The sequence below is a fragment of the Labeo rohita genome, chromosome 16 (genome assembly GCF_022985175.1).
Source record: "Labeo rohita strain BAU-BD-2019 chromosome 16, IGBB_LRoh.1.0, whole genome shotgun sequence".
NCBI classification, from domain to species: Eukaryota; Metazoa; Chordata; class Actinopteri; order Cypriniformes; family Cyprinidae; genus Labeo; species Labeo rohita.
The window spans coordinates 3,861,569-3,882,923 of record NC_066884.1 but is presented as its reverse complement, the minus strand read 5'-3'; the positions used below and the strand labels follow the sequence as shown (position 1 = coordinate 3,882,923).

General features: G+C 35.2%; 1 protein-coding gene across 6 annotated transcripts in view; it reads right to left on the bottom strand.

The window, feature by feature from the left end:
* LOC127178529 (DNA-binding protein SATB1) overlaps nucleotides 1-21,355 on the bottom strand; it is a 64,101-nt gene that overhangs the window by 11,097 nt on the left and 31,649 nt on the right. For 5 of the 6 annotated variants that reach the window (XM_051131457.1, XM_051131459.1, XM_051131455.1 and 2 more), the window contains 4 exons: nucleotides 20,527-20,978; nucleotides 17,211-17,423; nucleotides 13,284-13,355; nucleotides 12,403-12,558 (listed from right to left, as the gene is read on the bottom strand). In XM_051131457.1, coding sequence (XP_050987414.1) covers nucleotides 12,403-12,558; nucleotides 13,284-13,355; nucleotides 17,211-17,423; nucleotides 20,527-20,978 — 893 coding nt within the window. The remainder of the gene's footprint in view (nucleotides 1-12,402; nucleotides 12,559-13,283; nucleotides 13,356-17,210; nucleotides 17,424-20,526; nucleotides 20,979-21,355) is intronic. The other variant, XM_051131461.1, reaches the window with a different exon arrangement.

The following is a 21,355-nucleotide window of genomic DNA, read 5'->3' as shown; positions in this document are numbered from 1 at the left end:
GTTGAACAGAATGTAATGAACAATGTTAAACTAAACATTTAGCAGCAGAACAATTTTATTTAAATTAAAGCATTTAATTTAAATGATTTAATTTAAATAAAAAAAAACAATTATTTAGTTATAAAAAATAAAATATTTAAAAATTCAAATAATTAAACAGTTGAATAGAATGTAATGAACAATATTAAACTAAACATTTGGCAGCAAAACAATTTAATTTAAATGACTGAAAGTATTATTTTAAATAATTTTATTTAAATACATAAAAATTACTTAGTTACAAAACATAAAATATTTTAAAATTCTAATTATTTAACAGTTGAAAAGAATGCAATGAACAATATTAAACTTAACATGTAGCAACAAAATTTATTTTTAATTATTTAATTTAAATTAAAATAAATGTTATAAAATATAAAATATTGAAAAATGTAAATTATTTAACAGTTGAATAGAATGGAATGAACAATATTAAACGTAAACATTTAACAACAAAATGATTTAACTGAAATTATGAGGTATTCAATTTAATTTTTTTCATTTAAATAAATAAATAAATATAAATTATGTAGTTATAAAAAAAAATTATTTAAAAATGTAACAGTTGAATAAAATGTAATGAACAATATTAAACTAAACATTTAGCAGCAAAACTTTTAATAAAACTTATTTGACAAAAAAAAAAAAAAAAAAAAAACATTTAGCAACAAAACAATTTCATTTAAATTATTTAGGGTTTTTAACTTAAATTATTTAATTTAAATAATTAAAACCAAAGACATTTATCTGAATTGTAACATTCTTATATATTTTTTCTTAAATTTATTTATTTTAAAATATACAAGTGCCCACGGTTGACAAACAGTACCACCTCTAAACACTGTGTCATATCATTAAAGTTTTGGGATGTGTTAATCCTAATATCGCATGCTATATAGACATCAGATCAACTGGTCACGGCTGTCTCCAGATCAGCGCTCTGCCCTCTACGCCACGGCTGTTCGCTTATCTATCAGTCATCACATCGTTGGCTGGCGTTCTCAAACAAGTCAGCAAGTTTCGGAGGAGATACGGCCCCTATAGCCCTGAGGGCGTACCCGGACTCCTCTATTAAACAAACACACAAACTCACGCGGACGCCTGTCAAAAACCGCAATCTGGGGGCAGATGTTAAAAAACGTTTCTTTCGTTTTTCGCTCTTTTCCATTGTTTTTAAATAAAGATACTAATCCATTGTTATGGCTTCAGTCTCGAGCGCGTTGAAGTAAAAACAAAAGCGAGAAACAAACATCTTGATGTCAGGCAGAGGGCTGCAGTGTTCAACAGACAAAGCATTATTGTTTCCTGCTCTACCGCCCCTCCTGAATCTGGCACCGGCTCAGCTTTGGCAGACAGTGTCATGCAGATCAATTCGAAAGATAATACAGTATGTTCAAACCTGTTTTCGTCTGCGCGCCGGGCCCTAAGAGCGAACGTGTGTGGGGTTTGCGGATGTACGAGCGAAGGAATTGGACCCGCCGCATGCGCGTCAAGTCCATCTGTTGGCTGAAATATATTAATGCGCTCGCGCAGCATATGTGAATCTTCTGCAACAATAAGCAAAAAAAAAAAAAAGGGGGGGCCAAAAATAGGCCGGGAACGGACTGCCTTTTTGGATATCTTGCTATGCAAATAGATCTGCTCCCAGTATTTATTCAAATGGTCTTGGCATGGAGGAAGAGAAAATGAGGCCAGTGCCCCAGATGAACTCTAAACACACAGAAACGCATCCCTTCTCCACAGATGCGGTCAAGAAAATACTCTTCTGCCTTCATCCTCAGGCTACAAACATATTTAAGATGGGAATGCATTGCACACACTAACAGACCTCCGAACTTAAGGGGGCGATAGAGAGAGTTTCCTTCAGGCCATTAACAGCAAAGATTCTCTTCAGACTGTATTTGATCAAAACTAACCGTAGAAGAAGAGTAGAGTAAACTTACTAAAAGTAAGAAGTTACTGTAATGCACATTCATATTTCTCACCAAGTACGCAACGCTATAGAGTGACGTGTTCTGTCTTGTCTTGTTTGATTGCAACGTGTAAACGTATAGCCCTGTTTTTATGAAAAATTCCCCTCGGGGATCAATAACACCTGTCTGTTTGTCTATCTATCTATCTTGAGATCTCTACCCAGACACAAAAGGGTTGTTACAGTATGTGCAGAAAACCTGCTTACCAACATGTATGGCGCCATTAACTTTCTAGAAGTTATAATACACTTTGGCCCTGAAAAGTATTTGCATTTCAGAAATGCTTTCCATGAAAATATAAAATGTTCAAGTAAGTGTCATTTATTGTGAACTGTTTGCACTTTAAGTAAATCATTTGCTAAAGTTGATAAAACAATAGAAATGCTTTGTAGCCGATGATTAAAGGCTGGATTTGATGGCAAGTCACTAGGGACTGGAGATTAAAAAATGTCAAATAACAAAAAACTAAACTGAAATTTTAAAACAAACCACAAATGTAATAAATAACACAAATAAAAGAAATGTCTTTATATAAGGCTTTGCCTGTGCCCTTTTCATTTAACAATAGAGAAAACCACAGCATTTTAAAATCACAAAAAAAGTGAAAACCTAATATATGCTGCTGTGGTTTTCTCTATAAACTATTATTTTCTATATAAACTATTTAACTAAACAATATTAAACTAAACATTTTGCAACAAAACAATTTAATTTAAATTATTTAGGCTATTTAACTTAAATTGTTTAAATTAAATAATTAAATACAAAGACATATTTGCATTGTAACATTCTTATATTTTCTTAATTTTTTCTTAATTTTTAAATTTCTTACATATTCTCCATACATGCTGTGTGTATATGTGCACATAGTTGACGATTTTTGTTGTTTTAATATTCTATGTAAATGTAATTTAAATAAAACAAAATAATTTAAATCATTAAATAATTTATAAATAAATGTATATATATGTTCACATGGATGTTTGGTAAATAAATTATTAAAACAAATAATTAAAACAAAAATTATATGTGTGTGTTCAGTTTATAAAACATTCTAATATTTATTTACTTTATTTTTCTACTTTGAATTCTATTCTTAATTTTTTTCTTTATTTTTTCTTTTAGATTTTTTGTAATGTCGAATATATACTGGTGCCCAAGCCTGCATACATGCAGCATGAGCAGTTTTTAATCTAAATTAGACTGAATAATTTGTAAATTTGAAGCAAAAACAGAATGGTCTGACTTTAGTTTTGTGAAACTATACAAAAAAACAAAAAACAAAAACTATACTATAAAAAAAACACCTCTGCACAAAACAAAAAAACAGCAGATGGGCTGAATGGAAATGCAAATTCACTCTCTGACAGCAGGTGGCGCTTATGGAACAGCAGGAATATAGTGTTTCCCTGGTTTGTAAACAAAGCAGTGCTGCGCTTATAAACACAGCTTTAATATGCATTATACAGTGGCAAGACAAAAATAAAAAAGCATCTAAAATGTTCTAAAAGACAGTCAATTGACTCGCAAACAACTTGACTGACAGGCGATCTGACCAATCAGAATGCAGATTCCGCCACTACTGTATCGCGCTAAACATCTCAACCGATTTGAATCGTCACATATTTATATTGATTTTCAACCAGCTCGGGGTGTGTCGTTACATCCTTACAAATCACATTTGTTTGGTATTTTGTCCAAAATTGTGCAAGTCCTAATTGTGCAAGCTTAACTGACAAACAACGGCCAAGAAAAAAACCATAAATACTCTGCACCCCAATACAATGTCAACAACTTTGTCTACAAAAGATTGTGCAAGAATAAGGCAGATCTGGTGGCCCGTAACTAGGTTAACATTTTCAAGAGACCTGAAGGAAAACAAGAAACAACCCCAACATAAAGTGTAAGTAGGTTGATCGCAACATAATTCAAACAAAGAGCCTGCAAGGAGCCCTCGACACACGAGCAACCTATGAGAAAACGCTAGTCCATCAATTATAAGCGTGTGATTGAGATTTAATTCAAAGCTGGAGTTTAATTGCTAATATCAGAGAGTAATTAAGCAGATAAATCATGCCTGATCTTATTGAATTATAGATTAAAACTGCATAAAACCTGCAAATTGTACATGTCAGCTCCAACAGCACTCTTAATTAACACAAGTTTGCTTTGAAACGGCAAAAATATATCAAGCCGTTAACTTTTACGACGGAAGCTTTTGAAGCATTTGATGATGTTTGATGAATTGTTTTATTGCGCAGGGTCAGAGTGTCTTTTTTTGGAATAGCATTAAATATATAATATATATAACAATGCATATCAGTTAACGTAAAACAATGAAGAACATGGACAAACAATTTCATTGTATTTTTGTGCCTTTTTCCAATTTACACAAAAGAACGCCCTGTATGTCCTTCAAAAACGCGCCTTTTGTTTTGCATGCCTGAATGAAAGTCGTACAGTATGACTTGAGGGTAGGCCACATAAACCAAGCGTGCATGAGCACTGGTCAATAATGGATCAAAAGGACAGGTATCAACTAATTTATCGGGTCACTAATGTCCAAAAAGTTGCATAAAACTAGGAGGAAGAGAGCAAAGAAGGGAAAGCGCAGAGCAGGTCCGGTCCGCCTTTGTACGCCGTGGGCGAGCGGCGAGCAGAGCGGCGTCTGCCGCAGCCATTGGCTGCAGTTAAATTGAAATATTTCGCAGCGTGTGTCAGAAGCATGCAGAATGGTAATTATGACAGATCTGATTAAGCGGGCGAGTCGGGGGCCGGGCGAGGCGGCTCCGGGCTGCAGGTGCGACCTTGTGCATTCCTGCGTGTGTAAATAAAATTAATTACAAGCATGGGGGCGCGCGGCGCGTGACATCGCTACGTGCGGGGAGTCCCACGGGGGGGACCCTAATGGAATATTTTCCCGGAGTCTAATAATACAGTTGGTATTGACTTGAGGTAATTAGGGGGATCATTAAAGCCGCTTTTCCCGGCGTATTTGCCTGCCTGATCAGATTAGCGAGAATGGGCCTCAGAACAAGCCCTGTGTGGTCTGACAGAGGAGAGCGCGAGAAACCGGGCCACCTCTAACGCTACCTTACGTGCCGAGGAGAGAGAGAAAGCGAGAGAGAGAGAGCAAACAGATGGAGAACAAGCCGGAGAACCAGAAGATGGTCAACGGACGCGTTAAACGACAAGGAAAAAGGTTCGTTCTGAGGCGCGCGGCTGCGATAAATCATACGCGGAATTAATTTCCCAGACATCTGGGTCTCTGGTTCACGAATATTGTGTCTTTAATAATACAGGGGAACTGCAGCTGTTTCCCAGGCAACCTAATAACCAGGCAGCCAGATAAATAAATAAATCAATTAATAAACAGTCATGGCCCTATTTCCGCTCTCACAGGCCCGCCGCTCCCATCTGCCTCGCACACGCCCCTGGGAGGCAGCGAATTCATAACCGTAAACAAACAACTCTTCAAAATGAAGCATGATAATGAAAAATATATATTCTCTGTAAAATTATAGGGGCTGTCGGAACAGGAAGAGGGAGGACCGAACTTCCATATAGGAAGCGTACTGTAATTTCATTTGCATCTGGCTTTGGGTTGTCGTGCTTTAATGAAAGTAAACGCAGATGCGCGGCGGCAGACGATGTGTCTAGACCTGGCCTGGAAACACAGGGCACATAAACGCGATTTAGGCCACGCCTGCTGCTCAAAGGCTCCGCCCACTGGAACAGCTGTGATGGAATGAACAGCCAATAGACTCTGGTTTATATCATAGCCTACTTGCTAGTCAGAAGCAGGTGTTATCATGGGGAGGGATGGTGTCAGTCTCATTTTACTAGACAAAAATCTGCATGACACCCTTGAGTGCAAGATGATGTCATTAATATTGCTGGTTTGTTTTTCTGGAACAGAAAGACTGATGCTGTTATTGAGACTTCAGGTTAGCCAATGATGATACAACGTATAATACAATGTAAATATAGCAAATAAGCGACATGAAAATGAAATGACAACTTATGTTACATATTTAAATCAAAATTTAATGAAAAAAATATTTGAAAAAAGAAAATGTAATTAAATTAACCTAGCCAAGTGGATATCAACAAAACTATTGGCCTTATTGATAGGCTAGGTCGATACATTTTGGTTTATTACCAGTCTAAATGTTTGAATGAATGTAAAGTGAATGAATGAATAAATAAATAAATACATTTCCTGTGAAAATTACATAAATGCTTATTTAAATAATATAATATTTAATTTTATAAATTTAAAAAATATATTAATTTTAACTGACCAAAATTGTATCATTATTATCAAATATATTTTCAAATATATTTGAAAACAGAAAATGTTATTAAATGAACTTGGCCAAGTAGATAATACCAAAAATATGTTAATACATTTTGGTTTATTACTAGTCTAAGTATTTGAATGAAGGTAAAATAAATAAATAAATAAATGAGTTAATAAATTAATAAAATAAATAAATAAATAAATAAACATACATTTCCTGTGTTTATAGATGCTTATTTAAATAATATATAAATTATATATATATAATATTTAAATTATTTTTTAAATTAAAATTATTCATCTTGACCGGTCAAAATTGTATAATTTTTGTAGTTGCTGGTATCAATACAATATCCACAGAAAAAGGCAAAAAAAAATATGCAAAAAAACAAAACAAAAAAACAATAACTAAATTTTCCAAAAATATTTCAGAAAAAAAAAATATGACTAGAATGTTTAATAAATGCTGGGTTGATTATGTTGGCAAGGTTATGATACAATTGGGACATACCAAAACTGTTAAAACAACCAACAAAACAGCCTCAAAAAAGCTAAATATCTGCAAACAGACAATATATTGGTCGACCACCAGTTGAAATTACAATTGCAATTTTGCATTGATATACACAGTCTACCCTGCACATTTTTAATATCTCTCTCTCACTTTTTGCCGACCCACTGTTCCCCCCAGAGAGCAGCGAGCCAGGCGCTCAGTGACAGATGGCACAGCCTCCTCTACCCCCCTTCATACACACACCGGCCTATCGCCTGCCCCCCTGTACTGCGGCAGATCACTGACATTCTGTCTCATTAGAGCCCTGCTAATTACCACAGCCTCTTCCAGGAGCGAGCGAGAGACATACAGTCACAGAGAGAGAGAGAAAGAGAGAGAGAGAGAGTCAGGTCACTCTAAGGGAATGGCTCCGGGTTCTAAAGGGCTTGTCATCTGACAACAGGGGCCGTGATTGTATTCACCATCAGAGGGTGTCAGCACAACTCCCATAATGCCCTTCTTCTCTCTATTCTCCCAGCTGTGTGAATGGCAGTTCAGCACTGTCATGTCTGTATTAGTGGTGTTGACTCAGTCATACGTCACTTTCACTATTGCTCATATTTAGAGTTAGGGACTTTAACAAACCTGTAATCCAACTCAACATGAAATCAAAACCGTTTCTATTTATGTAATATTACGTGTTCCTGGTATTATTGTGAATGATTCATTGCATGTTATTCCATATTATATATATATATATATATATATATATATGTGTGTGTGTGTGTGTGTGTGTGTGTGTGTTTAAATGATTACATTTTTATTATTTTGTATGTTGATTATGTCTAAATATTTTATTTTATAATACATTAATAAATAATATATTAATAATATATTTTATATTGTAATACATTAATTAATGATGCCTGGTATTTCCTGGTTTGGAGTCAGTCAGATAAAAAAATAAAATAAAATAAAATAATAAAATAATAATAATAATAATAATAATAATAATAAAAAAATATTAATTAAAAAAATTATATATATATATATATATTACAGTTTTAATTCAGCAGTGACATTTTTTTTTCCCCCCAAATTCTTTGTTTTCAGTTTTAGTTTTTCTGAATTTTGTTTCTTGATTTAATAAAAAATTTTAAGTCAAAAATTGTGGTAATCATATGAATGCATAAAACTTTTTCAATTTAACTGAATTTTTTATTACATTATGAAAGCTGTTATTTCTTCCCAAATTCAGTTTAATTTCTTCCCCAAATTCTGTTTTCTGATTTAATTTTTCTGAATTAATTCTGTATCATGATTTAATTCTAATTTATTATAAAAACAGTGGTAATCATATGAATGCATAAGACTTTAATAGTTTATTTAAAATGTAATCAAATTAAATTATTAAATGTTTTATATATATATATACATACATATATATTTTTTTTATTTATTTATTGTTTTTTTTTTGTTTTATTCAGCAATGACACATTAAACCACACAGCCACTTATAATGTTTCTGTTTTTTGTTTTTTAAATTCTGTGTATTTCTATTCATCAAAGAAAAATAAAGAAAATAATAAATCATGGTTTCAACAAAAATATTAAGTTGTTTTCAACATTACAAATAATAATAAAAAAAAATGTTTCTTGAGCAGCATATTAGAATGATTTCTGAAGGATCATGTGACACTTAAACTGGGGTAATAGTTGCGGAAATTTCAGCTTTGCAACACAGGAACAAATTACATTTTAAAACATATTCTTATAGAAAGTGGTTAGTTTAAATTATAATGATATTTCATCATTTTACTCCATTTTTGGGCCAATTAATGTGGCTTTGGTGAGCATAAAAGTCAAACAGAAAAAATACCTAACTACTCAAAAAAGCATTATATTGTGCGAGAAAAATCGGTTTTGAACAGTACTTCATGTTGAACTTAAACTTAGGTTCATAAATTATCCCATATGAATAACACTTCAAATAAAAATCACAATCGGACGACAAAAAAGGCGAAAATATCCTGCACTGAAGGAGAGAAGAAGGGAAATTCAGCACTAGGAACCTCAACAGCTTGCGTTTCACCTCCAAAACGTCCTGATTTCATGAACTCTGCATTGGACGTCAACGAGTGCGCACAAATAAACAGTTTATATGTTTCTTTTTCAGTTTACAAGCTGCAAAAACGGTGGTTTTTCTGTGGTGCAGGAGGAGAAATTAATTGAAATGCTACTCGGAATATGAAAGTGCCACCAAATAGATAAAGCCTGGCACTCACGTCCTGTATGGATGTGTGCCCAGAGAGGGGGACGGCATGGCTCTGATCCAGTGCCCATCCCCCAATAAACAGCACACACACACATACATTTGCAACACAGGCGTACACACGGCCACATGAGTAAGCAGGTACACACACTCACACACACACATGCAATGGTTCTCTTTAACCCCCTCGAACTACTGTTTACGGCTTTGAATGCCCAGGGGACGAGCGCTGCGCCTCCCCCTCAACACCTCCCATCTCCATGGCTCTCATCGAGGGCAGAGCTGGGCCGAGCCTGGAGCCCCGTGGCTGCGGAAGCCAAACCCGTGGCCTGTGCCAGATCTCTAGCGTGTGCTGCGGCCAGTGCTGCTGCAGTCTACCTCCGCTACGGACGAGGATTCCTGCACTGATGGACGCGCCAATTAATCCGACACGCCACGGAAGATAACCATACGGCAAAACGCCTCCCACCGCACGCCGTCCAGGACCCCGAGGTCCTTCAGCCAGGCAGGGGGCGAGAGGGACAGACACAAACAAACACACACAGTTTGTGGCTATACTTTATAATTAGAGTGCATTTGCTAACGTTAGTTAACTGTATTTGAAGTAATTATGAAAAATTCTTTGAATGCATTAATTAATCTTAAAATCAAACATTGTCTCTGTTAATATTTTTTATTGGATCTTAGCTAACATTAGGGCGCTATAAAATCTAATAGCTGGTTTTATTTTTTATTTTTTTTCCCAAAATTTATGTTTTATTTTATTTTTTGTCTTGCAAATGTAAATCATATGCAATTATGTACAAATAAAATGAAATCAGGTTTTTTGTTTTCACAAATTCTGATTTGTTTCAATTTTTCTAAATTCTGTGTACAAAGGATTAATTTTTAAAAACTGTGGTAATCATATGAGTGCATAAAACTTTAACAATTTAATTTATACTTTTAAATGTAATCAAATGAAATTATGAAATTTGTTTTTTCTCCCAAATTCAATTTTTTTTTTCCCCCAAACTCTTTGTTTTCAGTTTTCTGAATTCTGTGTTTCTTTAATTAAAATGTATAAAATCAAAAATAGTGGTAATCATATGAATGCATAAAACATTTGCAACTTAATTTATACATTTTTAAATGTAATTAAATGACATTATGAAATCTTTTATTTCTTCCCAAATTCTGTTTAATGATTTAAATCAAAATTTATAATAAAAACACTGGTAATCATAGGACTGCATAAGACTTTAAAAATTAATTTGATCTTTTAAAATGCAATGAAACTAAATTATAATTTTTCCCCCCCAAATTCCTTTTATTTTTCCCAAATTCTGTGTTCTCAGCTTTATTTTTTTCTATTTTGCGGAATTCGAAACAATTTAACTGATCTTTTAAAATGTAATCAATTGGAATTCTGATCAATCAAATGAAATTATGAAATTAAAACATTGAAAAAAAAAAATGTTGTGATATTGTTTTAGGAACTATTATTATTGTTTTTACTCTGAGAATTACATTCTACTGTACAATACATTTCTGTCATAATTTCTTCAAATTAAGTCTTTATTACTTTTATTTTGCCAGGTTGTAGTGAAGGCTTTTAATGCATTAATGCATTAACTAACACCAACTAACTGAAAACTTACTGTAAAGTGTTAGCCAGTTTGTCATCCTATTTAGTTTAGAAATCATAAATTAGACGTCAATCAGAATGCATTTCATAATTTCTTTGCTATTTTAGATTCTGACAAAAACAACAGTCTTACAAACATCATTCATACACTACTTTGGCCTGTTATAAACTATTAAAAAAATAACAACAATAAAAATAATAATTATCATAATTATTAGTAGCAATACTAGTAGTATTTTTTATTTATTTATTTAATTTTAAGAAATTAATACCTTTGTTTAGCAAGGATGCATTAAATTGATCAAAAGTGACATTAAAGACATTTATAATGCTACAAAAATTTCTATTTCAAACAAACGCTGTTCTTTTGAACTTTTTATTCATCAAAGAATTCCGGAAAAAAGTATCATTGTTTCCACAAAAACATTAAGCAGCACAACTGTTCTCAACATTGATGATACGAAATATAGATTTGGCCTGTCGCCTCATAAAATGACAAAAGGAGTATTTTCAGGCAAGACTAAGAGACTTTTCTTCATTAAAAGCACCCAAAATGCAACCAAAAACTGACTGATCACATTGATACTGTACAGTAATTATGGCCAATACAAACGGCTTCCCTCTACGTTTCTTCAATCGTCACGCCTCAACTGGAAAAGAGTTTCCGGAGCGCTAATTACGACACCGCAGCGGCCGTTTCGTAACTACGATCGCTAGGCGTCGGCACCAGCACCGCCAGGCGCTCGGCACCGGCCGGACATTCAGCCGTCGGGCCCCCGTGGGCCCAGCGGAGGGGGCTGGGAACGGGAAGGAGGGGGTACCAGCTGCCCGGGGAGCGCACATTACGAGATGGAGCCGGAGATAAGTGCTCTCCCAGGCCCCTTTTTCAGCTGCGTAATTAGCACAGTTCTTATCTGCTGCTCAATTCACATTCACACCAGCCATGAATGGAGCACACAGGCTCAGGCAGGGCTGCAGAGAGAGACAGAGAGGGGGCTCTTTTCTCTCAAACCATCATTTTGTACGAGAATCTTACGCGCATAAATGCCCCGGTTTGTCTTTTCTCTCCTCCACCCTTCTCGGCTTTGAACTCCCTTCGACAAAAACAGTGGTTTGTGCATCAAACTGTAATTTGGTGAAACAAAAGTATCTGGCACCGTAATCAGTGCAATCAGCAAAAACCTGCTGATATTTCCAGATAATTTAGGGCTTTTATTCACGTTCCCCCCCCCATCAGATGTAATTGTGAAAATCTTTAAGTGTGCACATAGATATGTGAAACCTTTAATAATGGGGCTCGCCTTGCGTTTCTTTAATTAGTTTTAATAGGCTAAAACAGACGGTAATGTCTCTCACAGAGGCCTGTATTCAGCAGAAGGCTGTTCGCTATGTGAGATAACGGTGTGGTCGTTGCACAGCTGAATTATATAAACACATTTGTTTTATGTTGCAACACTGTCTGCTGTTCGCAAACCCACAATAAAGCGGCGCAAGTCATTACGGGGGCCGCGCTACCTGCGAGGCTTAACAAAGCTCTCCTTTTACGCTTTTATCTCGCTATCTGAGCTTTCTGTAGACTGTACACAAAAATGTTTGACAATGTTTTGTCAACCGGACAAGGAGTTCAAGCACGGCAAGCTAGTGAAAGTCGAAGTCGGAGCGCGTGGGCATGGGCGAGGTCGGAGCGGGACCTACCTGGCTCTTTGAGGCGGCGACCTTGGCGAACATGGCCTGAGACACTTTGGCCCTCTTCATCTCTTGCTGGATCTCGTCGTAGATGGACGAGTTGATGTTTAACACGCAGTTCTCCGATTTCCCGTTCCACTCCGAGGTCAGAGGGTTGGGCTTCACCTGAGCAGAGAAGAAATCATGCACCAAGAAAAAAAAAAAGTTAGACTTCATTTTTAATGCACCTGTCAAACAAGGTGGTAAAAAAAATGATAATAAAAGTATAAATTATATTAAAAAATAATATATTTATTACTTGATGCATCAAAACATTGGGGTCTGTAAAATGTTTATTTATTTATTTATTTTAAGAAATTAATACTTTTTTTTTCAGCAAGGATGCATTAAAATGATCAAAAGTTCTAGTAAAGACATTTATTTAGTTACAAAAGAATTCCATTTCAAAGAATCCCCCCCAAAACTCCACAGAAATATAAAGCTTTTTCAACATTGATAATAATCAGAAATGTTTTCTGAAGGATCATGTGACACTGAAGACTGGAGTAATGATGCTGAAAATTCAGCTTTGCATCACAGAAATAAATTAAATCTGAAAATATATTAAAATGGAAACCAGTTATGTTCAATATTTATTTTTATCTAAATAAAATGCAGCCTTGGTGAGCAAAAAAAAATTATATACAATAACATTTTTAATAATTATTATTTTTATTATTTAAAAATGTTAATTAATATTATTATTAAAATGAATTCTCATGCATTTAATTATTTTATTATTATTTTATCATTTTTTGTTTTTTAAATAATACATATGTACAAGGGTTTATAATCAAGGACAAAACCATGCATCACTTTTTGCATAAACAATGTACCATATGTGCACTCACAGGAGAGATGCCCACTGGAATTCTGGGATTCCAGTCTTCTGGTCTCACATTGTTACACTCCTCTCTTCTGGGCTGTGAACACACAAACACAAATGTTTAAAACAATGGGTTAAAATAACACTTAGTCCAACTGATCAGATTTCTATCACAGCAGTGCTGATTCCCGCAGCAAAATGACGTGTGAACACGGCCATAACTTTTTTTCCAACATGAAGGGTCTCCAAACTGCCACCGCCGAGCCGGTGAAGAGGCTGTCAGCGGCATCTACAGCAGTCATTTACATGTGAAGCATCAGTGTCTAGGCTGAGTTATTTTGTGATCATATCTAATTATAAAGGGATGAGCGTGCACAAACTTGCACACACTGTCTGACGATCCATTAACGTATGTGGGAAACATACCTTCACATCTGTTTTTATGGGCGTCATAAAAGCCTTGCAGCGCTGCAAGACGTGCCACCCTGCTGATTTACAACAGAAAATCCTGCGAACATCTCACTCATATCTGTCAGCATCAAGCTGCCATGCATCAAAACGCTTCCCTCTACCTGGACCTGCTTTATTCCTTATTTTTTATGCAAAAGAGCCAATGATGGACAAAAATGTTATCTGACTGATGGCATGATCAAAAACAGACTACAAAGTTCATCTAAATATGCACATAAAGGCATTAAGTTAAAAAAGTATTTGTAATGATATTTATAAAAATATGTAATATTTCAACAAAAATACTTACATAAAATATATAATATTTTATTTAATATTTAAAACATTATATAATGAATTTTAACACTGAAAGGTACCAATAAAATAACATTAAATATATAAAATTATTTAAATAAATTAAAATAAAATTCTGAATCAAGCTGCCATGCATCAAAACACTTCCCTCTACCTGAACCTGTTTTATTCTTCACTTTTTATGCAAAAGAGCCAATGATGGACAAAATGTTATCTGACTGATGGCATGTTCAAAAACAGACAACAAACTTAATCTAAATATGCATATAAAGGCAACAAGTTAAAAAAGCATCTGTAATAATATTTCTAAAAATATTTAATATTTCAACAAAAATATTTACATAAAATATATAATATTTTATTTAATATTTAAAACAGTATATAATGTACTTTAACACAGAAAAGCATCAATAAAATAACATTAAATATATTAAATAATTTAAAGAAATGAAAATAAAATTTAGAATGTTAAAATAACCCAATATATGTGCATGCTAAACATTTTTATGCTTATTACATGCCTATGTAGAATGTTCCAAATCAGTTACTAATGAGACTCCATTTCAGTTAGGATGCTGCCTATGCAGCAAGGAAGCACACTAGGTTTTGGAACACAGCCATTATGTGTGTCAAGCAGTGCATCGATACGCCCTTTGATTCCAAATTTCACCAATTTGTACAAATATCATCAGATAATGGAGACTTTTGCCGAGCACTGTTCGAGACTGACGAATTAGGCGCAGTTGCTGAATAATCAGGTTACAGAACCATCTGATAATGGGATCTGAACAGGAAAGCAGCATCTGGTTTGCACACACACACACGCAAGGACATGATGCACGCAAGCGCACACACAAATGCGTGCACACTTGAGTGAACACTGATGACATTTCGGTCTTTACACATTCTGTGTGCGTGAGGGAGTTTTCCTCCGGTATAAAAGAGCCTCCTCAGTCCATCACACACAGGAAACCTTTGTGTCCGATCCACTAAGACACACTCAACTGCGTTTGAAGGAGGCTCTGCATACCTTTCCGGGCCCTGCTTGAAGAGTTTGGAGCTCTAGAAGGGCTGGGAGTGAGATCTTCCCTGCGCTAAACGCTTCCTCCAAAGTACACATGCACTGATGTCATTGATGTACCGACACTTTTGCATTGGCAATTGCCAATAACGGTACAGAATATTACAAATAAAAGTGGTGCATTTAATATTTGAATAAAAGTGGCTGCTAAATGCATCAAATTTACAATGCATAAATGTAATAGTTTCAACTGTTAACATCACTATTAATAACAAACCAAACGCAGGACAAATCAAACTTGTATTACAAGTTTTCTGAAACTTATAATGCTTAAATATGCAAAAGAGGCATTATATAATTAAGCATGCAATCATTTGCATAAAATCCCAAAACAGAAATCTGAACACTGGATTAAGCCAGTTTCAAAATAGTTTTGTTGACATATTACAATCAAAGGGTTATACGAAGGGGATTTTGGATATTTCATCAATGTTCAAAAACATTTTAGCATGTTTGTAAGCAGAAATTGTTAAATATATTAGGCAAATCATACAATAAAAAAAAAAGTTGTTTCAACTTAAAGTAAGTGTTCGTACTGCCTTAACATTTCATGTTGACGAAACTTGAAATTTTAAGTTGTACTACATGAAAACGTGGATATTTGAGTTGAATAAACTTGAAATTTTAAGGCAGCACGAACACTTACTTTAAGCTGAAACTACTTTTTTTTTAAAGGTTTTTTTTCTTTTTTTTTTACAGTGCACATGAACAAACCCCTCTGTAAAAATCTTCAGAATACGGATAATAAGCAAAATACCCTAAAATTTCAAAATTGACTAGTGCCTAAAAAACAATATAGCGTCTTGCATTTGAAAATGCATTGTTTACTCTGATTCTGCATCACTGCATCTGCACCTAACTGTGCGTCAGTCACAATTTGTTATCACATAGTTCTAGCTGTGGGGTTGCAATGGTGTCCTTGTGGTTGTGTGTTAGTATAAACCATCATGTGTGAGCTCCTGACCAACATATTACTATAATACACTATAATTACACTATAATGTCATTTAAAGCCACAGTACATCATTTCTAGGCCACACCAAACAAAATTGCAAAAATAACGACCTTTACAAAATAAGTTTCCCCAGTCTTCCATTGCTGGTACACGCTAAAACTCTTTTCATTTGAGTAAAGCTTCTGCAGGTAATTCTGACATTAAAATAAAATCATTTTTCCAGCAGTTGGCGGGGGTCCTCAGGAATTTACGCATTAAATTCCAGTCTGCGCAAAGCAAATATTCTGACGATGACTGATGAAAAACATACCTTAGCTAATCACTCATTATGTTAGTAAGTGAGAGCATGCTAAATATTTGTTCTGAAACTGAGTCTGAGTGTTCAGTTCCACCTACATTTACATAAGTGAGAATACAGCATCTATTTAAATTCAGCATGACCCCATTTACTTTATTACTAATGCACGTTTGTGGTGCATGTTATTCAAAAAAAAAACAAAACAAAAAAAACCCTGCATTTTTGCTTTGCACAAAAAAAAAAATGCAAAATTTCAAAATATAAATAAGACAGATAACCTATTTAAGTCTGTTAGATTAATGCATAAAACACTTGCCAACAGAGTAAGGAAAATTAACCTAATTCCAAATATATTCACTGTGTCTTTGTTAAGTAATATGTATCCAAATAAGAATGCATATATGTTTTAACTTTTCAGATTTCTGTTTTAATTTGAGTTAAGGTTGTACTGGCTTTTAGTTTTTATAGCTTATTTAAACCTATTAGATTTAAGCATGAAACAAACATGCCAGCAAGAGTAAGAAAAATGAATCTAACGATGCATCGAGATGCATTCTAATTTTTTTTATATAAAATATAAATAAACAAGACAGAGGGTCTATTTAAATCCGTTAGATTTATGCATAAAACAAGAAAAAAACATTTGCCAACAGAGTAAGAAAAATGAATCTAAATCATGATATATTCTCTCTGTCTTTTGTTACTGTAAGTAAAATTTATCCAAATAAACTAATCTCGTCTTAAGCATGCATAGGTATTTTAACTGTAAAACAACACAAAAATACAAAAAATATAAGAAGTACAGAAAGGTTGACCTTTAAGTGCCTATTTGAGTGTGATAGGAGCATGTTACCTGTACAGGGCGTGTGGGAGGGGTGCTGATGAGGGGCGCGGGGCCCATAGCAGACGCCGCGGTCAAGCTGCGCTCCCTTTCGTCCTGGTAAATGCGATCGCGCTCCGCTTCCGGCAACTGCAGGAAGTTTTGCATCGCTCGCAGGTTGACCAGGAGCGACTGAGACGCTGTCTTGGGGTCTTCCTCTTTTCTAAGAATCTCAGACAGAAGACCCTGGGAGAGATAGAGAAATAAATGCATCGTCCTCTTAGCAAAGAGCAATCAGGACAAGTGCAACAATTAAAACTTTCTCTCCACTCCTTATGTGACAAAGTAATTGACCTGTCGATAAGCTCCGCCCACATTACAATTACAGATACTAAATGTCCCATAGGAATTAACTGGATATCTGTTGTGTTGGCATTACAAAGCCCTTCTTTACAAATAAGCAATGTGATTTAAACTACAAAGACTTCTTCTTAAAGTCAGTGAAAAAAGGAAAATCTGATTACAACTCAACATCGATAATCAGAAATGTTTAGAGCAGCAAATCGGCATATTAGAATGCTTTCTGAAGGATCATGTGACACTAATGATGCTGAAAATTCAGCTTTGCAGCACAGGAATAAATTCCATTTTAGAATATATTCTATATATTAGAACAGAAAACACTTATTTTAAACTGTTATAATATTTCAAAATTTTATTGTATTTTTAATCAAATAAAATCGACCTTGGTGAGTCTGAAAAAAACAAAAGATAGCCTGAAAATCTGGTAGATGGCAACAGCTGCTAAGCTAAGTTCGGTCAGAAACACTTTCAATCAAATATTATCAAACACCATCAAAGTTAAAGCAATTTGCATATTAAAATCTGAAAACGGGCCACCAAACCCACAAACTTTTAATCTCTGAGACGCCACGACATGCCACCACAAGCAGCCATCATTCACATGTGAGGAAGAATGTACATTAAATATGTAAGGGCTCTGGGGAAACAAAAAACGCATGTTGCAAATTCTTCCCAGCGCAACCCAACGCCAATCTGCGCAAACACGCCTGTCACGACGCGGCTTCTGATTCCTATAGATTCCTATCGCTCTAACACAACATCAAAGTCACTTCCTGCCAAACGGGGGTTTTATGCAGAACGTCGCGAGACATTATCTTCCCGCCGTCTCCAGCAACAGTCGCTCATGCGTGCTGCGGTGCCGGTCCGCGGCCGAGCCAGCGCCCACCCCCCACCGCTGGCACATGGCCAGGTACGTCTCTCTTTGTCTCACCTGATGATGGCAGACAGTTGTCAAGGCTTTCGGTTAGAATTGAGGAGCGGGACTGCACTAATAACCACTAGTGAAAAATCCCCACAATGCTGAGTTCATCTGACAACTTTCCTAGTCTTTGCTAGGGTGTTTGTGTGCTTTCATGTGTTGATACGGGGGCGAGGTATTGTGATTTTTTTCTCGTAATATGATACAGATATTACCACCAAAACATATTTTTAAAGTTTTCACCAGAGTAATTGTAGTATCACTGATGTACTATAATCATTTTTATCAATATTTTGACTTCAAGTTATCATATTTTTTTTGTAATTTTTTTTGTAATGTATATATATAGCATTTGTTAGGTTTTAAGATTTTAACTTAAATTACATATATATATATATATATATTTTTATATATATGTATATTTAATACAAATAACAATAATATGTAAAAAAAAATACAGCTAACAAACAATAAAACAATAAAAAACCATAACATAATAAAAAAATGATTTTTGAAAAATAAAGTAAAATGAGTGATTTGTTTTTGCAAATAAACTCTCTCTCTCTCTCTCTCTCTCTCTCTATATATATATATATATATATATTTTTTTTTTTCTTTTTTTTACGATATAAAAACTTGTACATCAGTTGTGACAACTGCTTTATTTAACCAAAATCAATATGCTTTTGTTTTAAAACAAATTCATTTTATTCAGGAATTAATTTTAAAGGTTTTAATTTTAGTTTTATGTCATAAAAACTCTGTTTTGCACATTCAATTTTTGGAGGAAAAGTAAAGTGACACAATTGATTCATTTAACCAAAATAAATATGATTCTCTTTTGAAAGAAATTACTTTTATTTAACAAGGACGCATTAAATTGATCAAAAGTAACAGTAAAGACATTTATATTGTTACAAAAAATGTTGGTTTTAAATAAATGCTGGTTTTTTTACCTTTCTATTCATTAAACAATAAATGCTCAGAAAACTTTTTTTTTTAAATTGTAATATTACAAGAGATTAATGTTGTATTTATTTTTGTATGTATTTTTGATTAAATAAATGCAGTCTTAATGAGAATTACAGACTTCTATCAAAAACATCATAACAAATTGTAGGACACATCTGTATGGCAGCTAAACAAAACTTAACAAGTGAAGAATCGTAAAAATAACATATCCTGTCACCGATATTGACAAATTATCTCTAGTCGTAGAATCATATATTAATCACGGAAATAATCTGTGGTTAGTTAGCCAATTTTGCCTATTTTTACTTCAGTTTCCAAATATTTTATAGTGAATTCTTATATACTTTCAAAAAGAAATTTTGCCTGTTGAGCAAAAACCTCAATAAGCTGTACAATCTGAGGTAACATTCATGCACAATAACACTGCACAAGCAGTGAGGAATGAGATTTTGGTTGGAAAATGTAATAATTTGAATGAGCAATAATAATAGTGATGTCCGCCTTAGCTCGAACCGCTAATAAGTGTCCTGTCCCAGCTCAGTTCTGACGACAGATTGCGTGCAGTGACAAAAAACAAGGTCAAACGCCATGGGTGTGCGAACCCAAAGATGTGAGTCAGTGATCATTTACTCCTGCCAGGAACTTTTTGATTGAATGATGAGATGCAATATGTGTGAGAAAAGCGCTCGCTCGCTATGCGTCTCGATAACCCTGCGCTAACCAGACGATTGGGCGCTTTGTGTTGATCCCAAAACAAAAAGCAGATAAACCATCTAACTGTGAGCGTTCTGTTGTCACTATATTAGCAAGGCATGGTGAATTTTAATGATGTACAGAGCGTGTAGTGGCAAGCATCACACCAACATGTCACAGCTGATGTATGGGGCTGGGGCGGAGCTCGGCATATGATTCATCATTCATAATCGTCAACAAAATAATTTGACAGACATCTACAAAACCAACATTCTAAATGGCTGTGTTCCAAAACTGAGTGAGGGGCCGTACTAGACACTCCCTACTTCAAAGACAGCATTCTGACATGGATTTGGAACATGATTCCAAATATTTTATATTTTATGATCCAAATATATGTACCTGCGTCCTGTTGAAGGCCACACGGGCGAACACAGCCTGGGAGATTCCCGCCCTCTTCAGCTCGTCTCTGACCCACTGGTAGATCTCCGATGAGACCTCGGCGTTGGTTGACACCTGCGCGTCCAGCGGTTTGTTGAGCGCGCGGTTGACGGGCGGGTGGTTGAGGTACTGCTGGCTCAGGGACTGCTGGGCCAGTAGACGGTTGACGGCGTACTGCTGGTTGAGGATCTGAGCCATGACGATCTGCTGATTCACCAGCTGGGGGCTGATGGGTGTGGACACCAGGCCGGGGTGCAGGCCGGGGAGTTGGGCACGGCCAGGGGCCTGACTGCTGTGGGACAGGGGCACCGGGGACGGGGACTGCTCGGCCGTGCTGCCTGGGATAGGCTGCTGACTGAAGCTGAGGTGGTTGGTTCCAGGTGGGGAAAGATCAGACAGACTGTCCATCTCAGCTAAAGGTGGACACAAAGAAGATAAAGCATGTTAATGCAGAGTTTGGTTGCCAGAATCAAGAAAACTAACTCTAAACCAGAGCCCTGGACCACAAAACCAGTCTTAAGTAGCACAGGTATATTTGTAGCAATAGCCAAAAATACACTGTATGGTCCTTTTATGCCAAAAATCATTAGGAATTTAAGTAAAGATGATGTTCCATTAAGATATTTTGTACATTTTCTACTGTAAACATATCAAAACTTAATTTTTGATTAGTAATGTGCATAGCTAAGAACTTTATTTGGACAACTTTAAAGTCGATTTTCTCAGTATTTTGACTTGCACCCTCAGCACCCAAGCATTGTCTTATCCTAACAAACCATACATCAATGGA